This window comes from Gopherus evgoodei, chromosome 13 (genome assembly GCF_007399415.2).
Source record: "Gopherus evgoodei ecotype Sinaloan lineage chromosome 13, rGopEvg1_v1.p, whole genome shotgun sequence".
NCBI lineage: Eukaryota > Metazoa > Chordata > Testudines > Testudinidae > Gopherus > Gopherus evgoodei.
In genome coordinates, this window is record NC_044334.1 from 8079496 (window position 1) to 8096338 (window position 16843).

Genomic DNA, 16843 nt, shown 5'->3' on the forward strand with positions numbered 1-16843 from the left:
GCCATATCCCCGCGTTCCGATTGGCAGGGGCGGCTGCGCGCCGCATTAGTACCCGGGTCACGATTGGCTGAAGGGAAGAAGTGGCCGTAACACCCCCTGCTGCCCAGTGATTGGCTTTTGCGGGAGGCCGGGCTTGCCTACGCATGCTCAATGACGGACTTGTGAGGGATTTTTGCGGACTGTACATGCGCAGAGCGTTCATACGGCTCAGCAACGGTAAAGCGTATTACGCATGCGCAAATATGTGTCTGGGTACTGTCTTGGGGTGCATGCGCAAAAGGGCCGATGGGGAGGTTGCAAGGCGTGTGCTGACCCTCAGTCGCTCGTAAGTAAGAATGGCCCCGCCTGGCGCCGCTCCCCCTCTTAGCTGGACTTCCGACCAGCTCTTCGCCGGGGCTTATCAGGTTACAGGCAGGGGCCCAGCTGGGCAGAGAACCCGGCTCCTATCCCTGCTCCCCCCCGCGCTAGCCCCTTTCCCTCCCAGAGCGAACCCAGGAGTCCCGGCTCCTATCCCTGCCCCCCCCCGCGCTAGCCCCTTTCCCTCCCAGAGCGAACCCAGGAGTCCCGGCTCCTTCCCTGCCCCCTCCCCCCCCTCCGGCCTTAGCCCCGCCCCCTTTCCCTCCCAGAGCGAACCCAAGGAGTCCCGGCTCCTATCCCTGCCCCCCCTCCGGCTCTAGCCCCGCCCCCTTTCCCTCCCAGAGCGAACCCAGGAGTCCCGGCTCCTATCCCTGCCCCCCCTTCGGCTCTAGCCCTCCCTTTCCCTCCCAGAACTCAGCAGTGAACCCAGGAGTCCCGGCTCCTATCCCTGCCCCCCCCCCTTCGGCTCTAGCCCCCCCTTTCCCTCCCAGAGCTCAGCAGTGAACCCAGGAGTCCCGGCTCCTATCCCTGCCCCCCCTCCGGCTCTAGCCCCCCCCTTTCCCTCCCAGAGCGAACCCAGGAGTCCCGGCTCCTATCCCTACCCCCCCCCCCGGCTCTAGCCCCTCCTTTCCCTCCCAGAGCTCAGCAGTGAACCCAGGAGTCCCGGCTCCTATCCCTGCCCCCCTTTCCCTCCGAGAGCGAACCCAGGAGTCCCGGCTCCTATCCCTGCCCCCCCCTCCGGCTCTAGCCCCCTCCTTTCCCTCCCAGAGCTCAGCAGTGAACCCAGGAGCCCCCCCTCTGGCACTAGCCCCCCTTTTCCCTCCCAGAGATTGGGAGTGAACCCAGGAGTCCCGGCTCCTATCCCTGCCCCCCCAGCTCTAGCCCCCCCATTCCCTCTCAGAGCTCGAGAGTAAGCCCAGTAATCCCAGCTCCTATTCCTTGCACACCTATCTTGCCCCCACCCAGCTCCCAGAGCTGGAGAGAGAATCTAGAAGTCTTGGCTCCCAGGCCCCCTTCCCCTGTTCTAGCCACCGCTGCACAGACTCCCGTGCAAATTTGTTTTTCATGGACTTAGAACTGGGTTGTAGAACTTCACTTGAGGTCTTGAAGGATCCCCCAAAAGGTATGCCTGATGGGGGGGCCAGCAGGGTAATGCATCTGCAGCATTGTGTCTCCAGCTTTGTCCCCTAGCTGTCAAGGCTCTGTTTGGTAACACCACTGGCTGAGAGAGAGGACCCATCTCACTCCCCATACACTGGAACCTCAGCTTGCAAACCCAACAGAGCAGGTGTTAAAACTTTTTATTCCCTTGACCTCATACACTACTATTTTTTTTTCCTCTACTTCTTCACGCTTATGCTCACAACCTCAACTCTATCCTAGAATCCTTATGCTGATAATAGGTGGGGCAGGTGCTTGTTAGGGTGCTGCTAGTGTGTGAGGAAATGAAAGCAGACTTGCATGAACCACAGATTGAGAATCACTGAAACAGTTTGTGCAGGTCTTACTTAACTATTAACCCTAGTCAGTGACCTTAAGTGGATGGCACTCTTCTTAAGAAATAGATACAAGTTATTGCAAGTGGTTATTTGCATTTCAAAATAAACACTGATGTTTTGGACTAGTTCGTAGTTGCCTCAACAGACATACACACACACAATGCCAACAGAGTGCTAGTTGCTTTACAGACAGATATGAAGATAAGGTGCCTATTCCAAAGATCTTATACTAGAAGGGGAAAAAAACCCATCTCTTATGTATATGCCATAATTGCTTACCATGATGAATACTATCCAGTCTATGTTTTAAATCAGATCATGGTCCCTTGCAAACCTCTTCCTAGCTGATCTTGCAGTAAAATCATGATGCAGTGTTTCTACTACCAGTTATTTCCTTGACAACTGATATTGTAAGTACTGGATTGTGACTTCACTGCAGGATGAAGGAGGCGAGGATGTGTTTTCACTAATGACTAAATCACATAGGAAGTAGTTATATTTTTTATGTATAATGTGACCTACAAATCAGTATGATAATACTGATTCATTAAATAATGCTACTCACTTGTGCAGCACCTCAGTAAGGCAGGTATTGCATGTCTTAGAGATGGGTGAAATATGTTATAGTAAGGAACTTGTCTAAGGTCATACAGTGGGTCAGGGTAGAAGAAGGAATAGGACACAGGTGTCCTAATACCCAAGTTATCCACTACTCTTTCTAGTACGTGACACCCTTGCATTTGGGAATATGTGCTGACTGCTCCAATTAGGAAGGCGAGCAGGAAAATATTCTGCATATTAAAGTACTGACCTTCTTCCTAGCCTGTTAAGGGCATTTTGTTAAAATTGATGAAGTTTTGTCAGATTGAGTTGCAGGATATATTTAACCAAGAGACACCAAGACATTTGACTATTTAGAAGCCTTCCATCAAAATAGTGATATTTCTGTGTTTTAAGAGTGTGTGGAGACTTCAATAATTAAAATCCCCAGTGTGCTGTTGGATGCTATAAATAGTGCTTTCAAACTGCACAAACCACCCGATCTAAGGAATTCAGATAGACTTGACATTTCTAGGACTGTATTCAAAAACCCTGGGATAATACTGTTTTTATAGACTAAGATGTTTCCCCTCATTAAGCTACATTAATGATAGCAAGGTACCACCCATTCTGATTAGGACTAAGGTTCACCATGATTTCCTTTCTCTCCTGCACACACTATAAAAAATAATAATCTCACAGCAGTTAGGTAAAGACCTTGTTTTGTGTAGTTAAATCCCGGTAGGTCAGTCTTGCTCTGTACATATTTGTTTTAGTTATTTTTTTATAGCTATAGCATCAAGGAACAGTAGCAAATTCACATAAGTCTGCAAGCATCAAGCATTCCCCAAATCTTTTCTATTCATGTGTGATGAGTAGTTCAGACAGTTATCCTTTGTTTCAACTAAGGTTGTCTAAGCAACCAGTTACTGACAATAGTAACTGAGCTGGAGGAAGGGGAAAATTGTTACCATAACTCCTTGCCTGCTATACTTTGAAGAATTAAGAGTTGCTTTATGGTTTCTGCAATAAAACATTGCATTCCCATCTTTTAGTTTTTAGTGCCACCAAGTGGCCAGTTTGACTTGCTCATTAAAACCACTCAAAACTATTTCCATTTTTTCCCCTTTCTCATACCAGTGTAGATTTATTGCTTGTTGAATGTTAACATTTCATCAACTGCATTCAGGACATACAATTCACATATTCAAGTAGTCATTCTTTTTATCCAAATAAGTAAATATTTAAAGCAAAACAAAGATATTTATTATCTTAACAAGGAACAATGCTGTTTGATAGCACTAGAAATCTGAAGTCATTTGTGGTTGCAGTGCAAGCTTCCCTGCACTTTCAGACCTTTAAAGATCAAAACCCTGACCAGGAGGGATCACCTCTAGGGGTCTGGCATTCTGTCTTCATAGCCCATTTGCTCCTTCACCTGCTGTCTTAAATTGTCAGTGTCCATTTTGATGTGGAAACAAACAGTTGTGAAGGGAAAAATGGAAACAGATGGGGAGTGGGCATGAAAATCACTTAATTAAATCACAAAGATGTGATGACAGGAGCAATTTATGGCAAACAGCAAAGCACAAAAGATTCTTAATTTGAAATCAAGTTGATCAAGCTGGTATACTGATAAATACAGTAAAGCCAGTGCAGCATGAAGTGCCAGCAAGTAAAAACATGTTACTTCCATTTATTTTAAAAATTAGAATGGGAACCAGGGATGGTCTCAAAACTATAGGAACTATTAAGCTAATGCAAGAATGAATCTGGAGTTAAGGATATCAGGACTCAGTGGGAGTTTTCCTTAAGTAAGGACTTCCAAATAAGGTTTTTATGTAGCCAGATGCATAGCCTTCTCTTTCCATTAGGTCTTTACCCCCTTCTTTTCTGGTATAGGGGATAATATTCAGATCATTAATTTCTTGGGGCCAGGATTTCACCCAGAGCGTATAAACCAAAACTGCTTCCCTGTTTGAATGCAGTTTTGAACCATTGTTTAAATCAAGTTTTCAAGACAAAGTAAACTAAAAAGAATGTGAGCAATTAGTTCATTTCACCAGAACTAATTGTATCCGAAAGCTCAAATTTGGACATTTGAAGCGAGGCTTCTTGGTATTAATAAGTGTTTTCAGGTGCCACTTAACACCTCGATTTTGAAAGTTAGTCACTCTGTTTTAATTAGTGGCTATTTTACAGATGCCTTACAGAAAAAAACTACAACTTTGGTTACTTTAAAAATTTGTCTTGCAACTTCATAACATTCATTTGAAATATTTAGCATTCCAGAATTGACATACCTGTAACAACGTTGCATAGCTAGTTTATAACATCTTTTAAAATACATTGGGTCATATGGCACTAAACTAAATCATGTTAAAACAAGATATTTTCTATTCCAGGTTCCAGTCAAGAGGAGGTTTTGTTTCTATTTCTTTATGAATGCTTCAAGTTTGTTTCATTCCACAATCTTACTAACCAAAATAAATACATTGTCTTGGAGGCCATGGCTTTGGAGGCAGCAAAAGTTATTATCCCCCCGACTGGCTGTATCTTTATTCCCAGTAGCAGGAAAGAAGAATTCTTGTGATCTTCTTCCACTAAGTGAAGCAGACTTAGAAGAACAGTTTGTAAGAGGTAATGGCCCAGGAGGTCAAGCAACTAATAAGACAAGCAACTGTGTGGTCCTGAAGCATATTCCATCTGGGATAGTAGTCAAGGTAATTCATTTATTTGGTTTCATTAAATAATTAATTATATTGTTGTTTTGACAAATAAAATATGCAGAATTTTAAAATATTGTGTGCAGAATTCCCCCAGGAATATAATATAATTTAGAATTTAAAGAGCTAAATGATAGCATTTGTGTTACTTTGTCCCAGATTTTTTTAGGCAATCCTTTCATGATACCATTCACAGGAAAAGTAGGCAGCACCAAATTTGCATTCAAATGTTACATCCAGTTAAAGGGATCCTGAAATTTAGCTCCTATCATCTAAAGAACTCAGAAGTACTTTCTAAACTTTCCAACATGCTATGCTGTAAGGAAATTTCTCCATTTTACAGATGGTGAAATGGAGGGACAGAGCTTAAGTGATTTTTCCCAGGGTCCTAGAGCAGGGAACAAAAAATCAGGACTCATGGCTCTCCCTTCCCTGTTACAAATGCTAGATGAGACTACAGATCCAACAAGCTTGGTACAAACCAAGCATACCTATTGCTCCTCAAATTATTAATGAGCAAGAATAATTAATTAGGAGTTGTCCATTTATCCTTATGAGACAAATTTTTGCTCACTAGCTATAACAATGTCTTCCTTTTACTCAGTATAATTTAAATTCAGAAGTAACTTCAAAGGAAGGAAGGAGCAATCTTCAAGTCTACCAGTGAGAGGATTAAGGCACAAATCAGTAGGCAAACTACAAGAATCCCTAAACAATAAATGCTACCTCAAAACACTCACATCACATCATCTAGTGGCTGCCAAAAATGGTTTGCTCTTTACTGCTATAGCAGAACGGGAGAGGCTGGCTCATTTAAAATGGATTTTTTTGAGCCACTAATTTAATACACTTCATAATTGTTCTTATCATCTCTTGAATGTTACCACATAAAGAGAACATTTTTCCTTTGGAAACTGTCATGACACAAGTGGCTTCTTATTTCCTTGTGCAATTTCGCTTACTAGTCTGAAATTAAATCTCTTCTCAGAGTTTCTTTTTTCCCTTCAGACAGTACATAAATAAAATCAAATTACAGGCCAAGTATTCCACTCCATAATCATATAAACAGTTTTAAATTTTAGGATTAATTTATATTAATAAGGATTTTACAGGATGAGACTCTACAGTAGTACATGTTTAGTAAAAGGAAAAAATGTGTATGTGTAGAATGAACAGAATTAATTTACAATATTTTTTTTCTTCAGTGTCATCAAACTAGATCAGTGGAGATGAACCGACAGAGAGCCAGAGAAATCCTGCAGCAAAAAGTTGACCTCTTTTACAAAGGTGAAAATAGTGACATTTTTAAAGAGAAAAGAGCAGCTGAGAAGAAAAAGCAAGAAAAGAAAAAAAGAGCGAAGGAGACTCTAGAAAAGAAAAGGCATATTAAAGAAATGCAAGAATCAGATATCAAGTAAGTGTGAGAGAAAATTATTGATTTGGCTTGTCAGGAAAAGAAGAGAGTTTGTCACTACCCTTGAAACATGTGTTAGAAGTTTTCTGGCTTAATACTGTTATAAGACTTCATAATAAACACTATTAAAATGTTAAGTTTAGTGACCTGCTATTACTGCAAGGCTAAAGTATTTAGCACAACATTAATAGCAGTCATATTTCATCTTCTACTGTGGACAGCCCAGTATACTCAGATTCAATATAATCAGTTCATTTGTGCCAAGTTTAGGACAGGTGTGATAAGAAAACAGGATCCATAAGACCTCAATTAAATGGATGTTACAGGAAAACTCTATCCAATATAGTTAATGGAGGGGGGGGGGGAATAAACTCAATCAGCTGAGAATATTCTCCCCTCATAGTGAGAGGATTTAGGCACAAACTCTAATGCTTTAGTTACATAAAGATGAGGACTTCTCCTCAAACATAGTCTGCCTAGTCCTGTAGTCCATACTCAAACAACGTTTCCATTTAAATCAGAATCCCCTTTATAAATTAGAGTAGACAGCTTGGATGAGCTATCAAAAAAAACCCTCTAGTTTCTAGTAGGGTTGTCAATTAATTGCAGTTAATGCAAGCGATTAATGCAAAACAAGTAACATGTTTTTTAATGAGTTAATCGCACAGCTTTGTTTTGACCCTCTTCACTTCCTGTATTACATTACTTGGTGGACACTGCGTTCTCATGATCTGGAGTGAGTAAATATCAGAAAAAGTTAATGGAGCAAAGCAGCAAAAGTTTAGGTCTTTTGAATGGGAAGTTTATTTTTAAGAAACTTCTGGATGTTCTCTGGATAAAAAGACAGTTATCTGTAGCTAAGGCAAGGCTGAGTTCCAGTACCATCGAAGTACTTCACGTCTGCAGTACCACATAAGCGCTAAACATGTTTTTGCCTCCGGTTCTTGTGCTACAGATAACCCATTGACAGCAAATGAATCCTGACAGCTACACCAGAGTAGGCTAACAGGGTTGCTACAAGCCCACAGATCAAACAAAGTACAACAGTTTAACCAATGCTATTGCAAAGTGGATAGCTATGGACTGCAGCCCACTCAACATTGTAAACAACAGATGGTTAAGAGGTGTTGTTCAAATTGCATCTTCCAATCTGTGATATACCGTGCCCTGCCAAGAGCCCATTGCATCACGAATACTTGGCCTATATCATGAGAAGACTATAAAGTTGGAGCTTCTGAAAAATGCACTAGCTGCTGCTTTGACTGGTGATCACTGGACATCCTTGAGCAATCACAGCTGTCTGGAGTCACAGCACACCTAATTGATGCTGCATGGACACCGCAGTCATTTGCTTTAACAGTAACACATACTGAAGAGAGACGTTATGCTGAAATGTGCAGAGTGTTTCTTGGATGTTGCAAAAGAATGGACTATTCAAGAAAAGGTAACTTAGTACTGACAGAGCACATAATATGATTGCAAGAGCCAGTCATTTGCCTTTTGAACATGTGGCATGCATCACTCAGTCTGCAGTGATCCATTACAATAGCATTCAATGATGGTGGTTTAGAAAACGTGCTGGCAAAATGTAGAAAACTTGTGGGCCATGTCAAACACAATCCAGTTAACAGTACAGAGCTAAAAATACAACAAGCTGTAAATGGACAGAAACAAGAACCTCTTGTACAAGATATTTCAACCAGATGGAACCCCACATTGGGTAAGGTTCAGTTCATCCTTAGAAATAAAGCTGCTGTCACAGCCACATTAGCTCTTCAAAAGCACAGTCTATTAGTGCCGCTAGATGGTGATTTTGAAAAACTGCGAGTTAGAAACACTACTTGAGCCTTGCAGGGTTGTGACTGAATTCCTTGGGGGGAAATTGTATGTCTCCTGCTCTGTGGTTTTACCTGTATTCTGCCATTATTTCATGTTATGGCAGTCTCCAATGACAACCCAGCACACGTTAGATTTTAAGAACACTTTCACTGCGGATTTGACAAAATGCAAAGAAGGTACCAATATAAGACTTTTAAAGATAGCTACACCACTTGACCCAAGGTTTAGGAATCTGAAGTGCCTTCCAGAATCTGAGAGGGAAGAGGTGTGGAACATGCTGTCAGAAGTCTTAAAAGAGCAGTACTTCAGCGCAGAAAGTACAGAACCTGAACCACCAAAAAAAAACAATTTTTGTTGGTGCCATCTGACTCAGATGATGAATATGAAGGTGCATCACTCCGCACTGCTTGGGATCATTATTGAGCAGAACCCATCATCAGCATGGAAACGTCCTCTGGAATGGTGGTCAAAGTATGAAGGGGCATACAAATGTTTAGAATATCTGGCATGTAAATACCTTGCAACACTGGCTACAACAGTGCCTTGAGAATACCTGTTCTCACTTTCAGGTGACACTGTAATAAGAAGCGGGCAGTATTATTGCCCATAAATGTAAACAAACTCATTTGTCTTAGTAATTGACTAAGAAGTAGGACTGAGAACTTGTAGCCTCTAAAGCTTTACATTGTTTTGTTTGAGTGCAAGTATGTAAAAATAAATAAATAAAAAATCTACATTTGTACATTGCACTTTCACAATAAAGAGATTGCATTACAGTACTTGTACAAGGTGAATTGAAAATACTATTTTTTACAGTGCAAATATTTAATCAAATATAAAGTGAGCACTGTACACGGTGTAGTCTGTTGTAATTGAAATCAATATATTTGAAATTGTAGAAAAAAATCCAAAATATTTTTAATAAATTTAAATTGATATTCTCTCATTTAACAGTGCGATTAAAAACTTTTTTTAAAATGACTTGACAGCCCTAGGTTTTTAGACATTACATCTTTGTCAATTGAAGAAAGATGTGATAACTATCAGACATGTGGAGGATACTGTAGGTTGAAAGCAGCTTTGGTGAGTTCACTCATCTGAACCATTCTTATGCAAATTGTCCCTTTCCCAAAACTATTATCCCCTAATATCCATACTTTCCAGTGATAAGTATCCCTTTCTTTGGGTTTCATTGTCCAGTTTTACTTAATTTACCTTGCAGAATTTTGATGCGACTGAATACCAGTGTTATGCCATTGTCTTTACTGTATCATATTACACTTGAATAGTTTCACCTCAGAAAGGGTCTTTATTCTGTTAAAATTTCCTCTCATTTATTTGAATAGGGAGCATCTACTCCATTTTATTAAAGATGTTGATTTAAAATCACAAGGGAAAGAAGTGATCTTCCATCTTAATGGTGTGGTGGTGATTTTTTTTTTTTTACAAGGTGTCAAATTACATCTCTTGAACTTTACAGGATCTTTCATTCTTACATATACCCTGCACTTCGCTTTATATAAGTAGTTATGGAGCCAGCAAGCAGCCTTACCTGCTTCCTGCAGAGATTAACTGCATCAGGCCAGTGCTATGGCTGGAACATCTCCAGCAGTCTGCAGCACTGTTCCCTAGTCTGTTCCTGGACTTGAGGCTCCTGCATGAAGGTTAAACATTGGCCTATCTACTGAGTTCTTTTGCACTTTTAACATAAGGTTGATTAAAGTGACTGTACATACTGTTTTAATACAAATTGTTAATGAAAATAAGCTTTATTACATCAAGTAATAAATACATACAAAGATGCAAATAAGTTTTAGTAATTTATCCAGAATTTTGTTTTTTGGCAAACTTAAAATTGAAATCTTCAGCCTTAGGGTGAAAATTAGTTTTCTGGGACCTTGTTATTGTTTGTTAGGTTGCTCTATCTTCTGTATTTATAACTCATGCACTTTAAATGGACTCCAAAGCACTAACAATCATGCAAATGCTTATGCAAAAAAAGGGTTATTTCTAAGCAGGGTCTATCTGTGTGGCAAACTGTGTGAGTATAGCCGACTACTAGGTAAAACATGCTACCAGTGCAGTTATTTAAAAAAAAATCCTTAGAGCTTATGTCAAAGGTTGAAAGATTGACCATGGGGGGTTAAGTGAATATAGTGAAAGAAATTTAAAAAAAAAAAAAAAAAAGACTGTGGCTGGATAAGAAAGGAACTTAAGTATAGTCTGCGGGAGAGAAAACATTCCTCTGCATGCAGTTTTAGTCGTAACCTTTTAGAAAGAATTTGGGGAGTTTAACATCTAAAAAAAATGTAAACCCTCAATAAATTGAAAAATCTTCTCATTCATTCTTAACTGTACATTTTCATAAGGACAAAAAAAAGAGTAAAACATTCAAAATAAAAAGATTCATCTGCATGTTTCAAAAGGAAAAAGTATTACGTTTTTCTTCAGAAAGAGATGGAAAGTCTTGTAACTTAATTAGTAGGCTAGGATCTTGCATTCCGTTCAGTCTCAGCCAAGCATTCCCGAACTAATCCTCTAGCATGAATGATGCCTGCAAAAGAACAGTAGATTTTTTGGAAGCATTAGATTAGGTGACAGTTGAAATTAAAAAAAGTGGTTTAATGTTTCTGTCCTAAAATAGCTTGAAAGGGTGTGGCAATGTACCATAACTGCGGCGGCAGCCGCAGCAGCATCCCCCAGCATCCCAACTGCAGTTAAAGCAAGTGAGTTTGGTTCTCCTAACTGGCATCTTTTCGCAGATTAATGCCAGAAGGGACCATTGTGTTAAACTTCAGTTAAAAATGTGTCCTGACCAAAACCCTGAATCCAGGAACCTGTGAACTTAAGTTCCACATTCAGCGATGGATCTAAACTTTGCAGCTCAGGCCTATTTTAAACTGCAAATCTTAATTAAAAAAAATTGCATAATTGTAATTTGAAAATCTGCTAAAAATAATCGAATCAAAAAGCCTGATCTGTCCATTGAGTAATTTTGTCTTTGAGAAGGTGTCTCTCAACACAGACCCATAACTGTCACCTTGAAAATCATAGTCTAAGCTCCCCCAGTGTTAACAACACAGAGTGCTAGCATAGATAGGCCATCATTTTAAGCACCATGTCGTCTAACCTTGCTCAGGTCTCGTTGACATGAACTGGAATTTTCAAAAGCAGCTTAAGTCTCAGCCTTGGTACTTAAAACACTAGTGGCAGATCTAGATTAGTGCTACCAAAGTTCACAGCAGTGGAATCTGAGCCTGTGTTTGGTCCAAGGGAGATTTTGGTATGACTTGCCCAGTGCAGACAGCGCTACACTCTGGCAGCAAGTTTTCAGGGCAAGAGAGAATAGTTTGGTTTCTGCGCAGAGCTCACCACTACTGCTCCTTAACTGGGTGGAGGAGTTGCTGTTGAGCAGCAGGAGATGCTTAGCCTCATCAAACTCAAAGTACGTTGCCTCTGAAGAACTGCCAGCCTGGAAGCTTTAAGGTCACAGAGCAACAGCCAGTGATTGCACCCAAAGAAATAATTGCCCATTAAATAATTACACTAGAAAATTTAGGGTTACAAGGATTTTCAAAGGGTTAAATATAGATATGCACACTAGGAAATTGGTGCCTGTACCTATAGTATGCACAGATATGGACCCAAAGCAGCACATTAGACTTTATCTGGCAAGGTGCCCAGTTTATGCAGCAGAGCTACCCTGAATTAGGTAGAAAACTCAGACAGTTAATTGATTTCAGAACTTGACAGCATGTGTGGCTTTTAAGCTGGTGGAGCACAAGACAGAAGTCTCCTGCAGGAGGAATGCTCCATATAGCAGATACCTTCCCGCTCCTTTGAGGGACACCTGCAAGATTCCCCCAGACCTGCCCCATCATACTACTGTTTGCTCCCCACACACACACTTAATTCCTCCTCGTAGGAACCACCTCCGCTATTGAGTGGGCAAGTGTCTGAGTCAGAAGATGTCAGAAAAATTGGCTGATATCCATGATGCCTATATAAATACATACTCACTGTAACGTAGGAAAGCACAACTTTAATCTAGCAACTGTTCAGCAAGCACTTGTTCGTCCTGACAGTCTGAACTTTTCCAGGTCTCTGACACATCCTTCTCGTTAGCCTATTGCCATTCTTGATTTATTTTGACACTGGTTCAGCCAGTGCAATAAAGAGACTCCTGCAACATTGATTTGTCAGCCTAGATTCCACTTTACCACTCTTAGCAGCAGACTTTATCGCATCCCTTCCAAGAACAGCTACTATTCATTTTACTGCACATGGTGGCAGATACATTACTCTCCCCTGAATAGTTGGGCCTTAAGTATAGCTGACTTAATGCCACCTTTGCACCACCCAGCTGCTGGGCTAATCAGAGACTATTTTAGCCTCTGGCACAGGATAGAGCAGCTTGGGGAACTCCCTTGCACCCAACTGCCCATGGCCCTTATGGGTCACTCCAGCAGCACTTCAGAAATGTCCTAGACATGCCTCCTGCATGGGATGGTGTGGAGCTGGCTACACCAGCTGTAGGCATGCAATGATTTCCCCAGCCAAGAGGAAAGGATACTTACCACCCTCTTTTGCTGGCCAAAAGGAACTGAACTGGGCCCTTAGACTCTAGTAGCCTCAGGCTCCCTTAGATCTACTTACATCTGCTTATTGATGTCTAAACAAGTGGAATTTACAAACAGGGGAGCCAGGAGGAGTAGGAATACATGTGATAGAGGAAGATGCTGGCTAGTTCAATGTTAGCCTCCCATTTGTTCCCCCTCCCCCACATGCCTCTTTACTGGCCCCTCAATATGCAAGTTACCACAGCGTAGAATCTCTTCTAGCAAAGATACATTCAGTTAAGATAAAGTGGGCCAGCTGGAAAGGTGATGTATAAGTGACACTTTGGTACATGGTTTGGAGTATAGTTTAGGGGATTCTAAGTAAGTCTTTTGGGAGCCTACACTGATGTTATGTATACAGTGAGGGGGCTGGAAGAAGGTGCAAGTTACGCCCCTCTGTGCACATGAAATACATTCAGTCATTGGTTTGTCACACAGGAGGTGAACGGGAGATTGCTAAGCCATGTTTAACAAGCAACTCAGCTAAACACACTAAGTCAAGCCAGCTGTAAGAGTGCCCCCAGCTCTGAAGTAAGGGATGTGGGGAAATGGTTTGTAAATAATGGATAAAAAAAAACCTGTCTATTCTATAAAAACAATTACCTCGTTTTAGCCTCTCCATGGCACTTTTACTTCCAGCATATGTAGGTCTAATTTCTTTTCCTAATTCTTCTATGATAGCTAGAAGTTCTGCATATTTGCTTTGTGGTACTTGACTGCTGCTGGTACCCTACAGTTTGAAATAAATTAATCAATTATACATGGCAAAAAATAATAGCAGATTAAAACAATCATAAGAATCTGTTTCATAATGTGCCCCAGTTGATCATGGTCACTTGCACTAAATGCATCAAGTTGATAGTTTTACAGGATTTTAAACACAATGCTGCATTAGGCCCTGCTCCTGCAATCGGATACGAGGAGGTACGATGCAGTTGCAAGGATCTATCATGGCAGATCTGACTGCAGGGCTGGGACCTTTTAACATTTCATCAGAACAGTACTGCAAATCATTAACTAGCACAATGCACAAGTTCATCTCTCTGTCCCTCCATTCATTCTAATTTTAAGTGGTAGTACAGGCAAAAACTGACCAGACATGTTTTCAGGTATGTTAAAATAGGTGGAGTCAGTGAGAGAGAGATACAAGAAAGCTGTCCAGAGAAGGCCTCCTTCTCCCTGTTAAATGGCAGAAGCCACTCCACAAAAGTTGACCAGTTAGATTCTTGCAGCAGCCAACAGGAAGGTTTGGATCATGCATTTTATAACTCTTTTGCTGGGGTAAATCTTTATTTACAGATATATTTACCATTAAATATTATTTTGTATTTTAAAAGTAATACTAATAGAGTCCTGTTTGGTGCAGCCTTTACCATCAAATTATAATCTTTGACCGTTTTATACCTGTGCCTTTGTCTTCGAACACAACTCACATCACAGTTCACCAGTGGTCAGAAGGGCAGGGACTCATGGTTAGTTATTAAATACCCTGCCTCAGCATGGGAGGATGGATTAAACGACCTCTTGAAGTCCCTTTCAGACTTACACATGATTCTATTACCCCCAATGAGCACTGCAGTTAGTTTAATATGAAACCAGGATGCATGTGATGAATCTGTCTGCCATTTATGTTTCATTTCAAAGCAAGTGAGGGTCACATCAGTCTACATGCCACAATTCATACTACTGCTCAAACCTTGTCACCAATACAATTTAAAAAAATTTGAATTTTACCTGCATCCCTTGTGTATAGCCTAGAGACGGGGGTCCGTAATCATTTATAAGCTGTCTGTATTGTGCAGAGGTTGCCATACTTGTGGAGGGAGAGTGAACGCTTCCAGCTTTTGAGGAAGAAAAAATAGGAAAGCAAGATTTATTATCTGAGGATGAACTGGTCAATACCCATTGGGGCATAATTCAGTGAGGTGGTGTTGGTTTTAAATAAACATTAACCTCTCCACATTTTTTGCCAGATCACTAACTCTGGAGTCACACTGTTCACTGCAAACTGGACAGACGGTTAAAGTAACCATCCTGTAGTGTACACTGTACAAGTGAAAGAAGTGCAGGGCCATAACATTAAAGATATATCTAGACTTGGAAGGATTAGAACTGTAATTGGTAAATGTCAGCAAATGATAATTTCACCCAACCCCCACAAACCCATGACAAAAATTCTCCCATTGATAATAATCACAATTTACAGATAGGCAAAGTAAGAAAAAAGCCGCTTGAGAACTTAAGAGTCTGATTTAAGGATATTTACTTGATATATTTTGACAATTTGTGTTTTAACAGTTATAAAGTTTAAACTTTGTGAACCTTAGCGTCTACTGTCTGACCCCACACCCCATCATTCTGCACAACTGTGAATATTTAAATCATTAATAGAAAAAACATGCTCAAAAATAAACACTGAAAAAGTAAAATTTAAGTTCTGCCAAGCCTGGTTATATCATTTGTACTGTTAAAAAATCAACACTATATAAAATCAAATGTTCTGTAGACTTACTTTAAATATGGCTATAATTTTACAACTCAAATAGTCATCATATTTGCAATGCAAATCACCCTAAAAGCTATTTTGAGCCTACACCACAACTATTCATTGTGTGACATCAGCAGTGAATATTGTTCATCACATTCATCTCTTGTGTGATGTCAGACATTTTTAACCAGTAGGATTGGGCTATGCAAATAAACCAAGGAAAGAGATCACTAATATAACACCACTTTTGTGTTACTAAGTCTGATATTTCACGATATCATCAGACTTCAGAGTGAAGTTAAACTGCACTGACAGAACATTTTTATTATGAACCTATATTTACTTTTGGCACTATCAAGCTTTATGGTCCCCTTAGGTAAATACGGACAGACATTACTTCTAGGGTCAATAAATCTGGCATGGATCGTAAAGTAACAGAGGCAATTATCTACTTAATGTTCCATCTTGATTATTTTTTAAATAATACGTTCCTCATAAGATAACTGCTGTACTTGATGCAATCTTTCAGAAAGTGCCTTTTCCTCAAGGAGTTCAAGGTGAGTTATTCATACTGCACAGGAACATTCCTCCTACGCTTCCCCCAAATAAACCCAAAACCTTTTGTGTCCTTTATTATTCCATAAGTTAATGTGGCTTTTTACATTAACCAAGAGTTACAAGACCAGTGTTATCTGTCAAAGATCTGCCCCGGTAGAGGAGAATCTAAACAGATTCCTTAATCTGTTTCTAATATTCAAAATGGGGGAGGAGGGAGCAGAAACATCAGATCACTTCCCCCTTTTCCTGGAGGGCCACGATCAACAGTTAAAGGAGACGCACACGATAGATCCAGTGTTATGCATTGCTGATTTAAGGGCTCAACCTCTGTCCACACGAGTCTGCTAATGGCACCTATTGATCTCACTTCCTCTGCCCACTGAAACAGCCTCCTCAGTCATTGTCTATCATCCTTTTCAGGAAAATGCACCATTTAAAACATAAAAAGGCATGTAAGGGTCCCAGTCCTGCTGCTTGTTTTCATAACCTTCTTGGGAGTTCTGCCCAAGTAGGGGTTGCAGAATCTGACCTAAGGGGGATTTATATTGTCATGTTTAGCTGTTCTTTCTCTCCTCCTCCTCTTTAAATGTTCCTGCTCCCACAGTAGCTTCCCTCTGTCCAGGCTTTCTGTGCAGCCTCTCAGACACATCGGCTCCCTTCTCTACAAACTCCTTCCCTGAAAATTTCAAGGCTTCTCCCACTCCCTTCCCACGTCCATGGCCCTATTTGGAATTTAAATGAAATACAAATGAAAAGGATTTGACATTGTGAGAGTCATTTTGTTCCGTTTAGTGTTTTACTCC

The 16843-nt window shown here is 40.6% G+C and overlaps 2 protein-coding genes across 4 annotated transcripts in view; one reads left to right on the forward strand and one right to left on the reverse strand.

Annotated features, from left to right (window-relative positions):
• The first annotated feature begins 222 nt into the window (after positions 1 to 222).
• Positions 223 to 8579, forward strand: C13H12orf65 (chromosome 13 C12orf65 homolog). Of its 2 annotated transcripts, XM_030582480.1 has the most exons (4): positions 223 to 325; positions 4802 to 5119; positions 6328 to 6536; positions 7492 to 8579. In XM_030582480.1, exons 1-4 carry the CDS (start codon positions 233 to 235, stop codon positions 7493 to 7495), a joined length of 624 nt encoding a protein of 207 aa, XP_030438340.1. In that variant the 5' UTR covers positions 223 to 232; the 3' UTR covers positions 7496 to 8579. The 2 variants fall into 2 exon arrangements, with proteins under 2 accessions (XP_030438340.1, XP_030438339.1); XM_030582479.1 differs by having other exon boundaries at positions 6328 to 8579.
• Positions 8580 to 10129: 1550 nt separating this feature from the next.
• CDK2AP1 (cyclin dependent kinase 2 associated protein 1) overlaps positions 10130 to 16843 on the reverse strand; it is a 28095-nt gene continuing 21381 nt past the window's right edge. For both annotated transcript variants that reach the window (XM_030583228.1, XM_030583227.1), the window contains 3 exons: positions 14729 to 14835; positions 13598 to 13724; positions 10130 to 10929 (listed from right to left, as the gene is read on the reverse strand). In XM_030583228.1, the coding sequence (XP_030439088.1) occupies positions 10862 to 10929; positions 13598 to 13724; positions 14729 to 14806 (273 nt within the window). In that variant the 5' untranslated portion in view covers positions 14807 to 14835 and the 3' untranslated portion in view covers positions 10130 to 10861. The remainder of the gene's footprint in view (positions 10930 to 13597; positions 13725 to 14728; positions 14836 to 16843) is intronic.

What these genes read in the sequence shown, in the direction of transcription:
- C13H12orf65 (XM_030582479.1), top strand. Translation starts at nt 233, where the DNA reads ATGCGCAAATATGTGTCTGGGTACTGTCTTGGGGTGCATGCGCAAAAG. An exon ending in GTGCTGACCCTCAGTCGCTC is followed by an intron (nt 326 to 4,801) that starts GTAAGTAAGAAT and finishes TTTCTATTCCAG; the next exon opens with GTTCCAGTCAAGAGGAGGTT. An exon ending in CATCTGGGATAGTAGTCAAG is followed by an intron (nt 5,120 to 6,327) that starts GTAATTCATTTA and finishes TTTTTTCTTCAG; the next exon opens with TGTCATCAAACTAGATCAGT.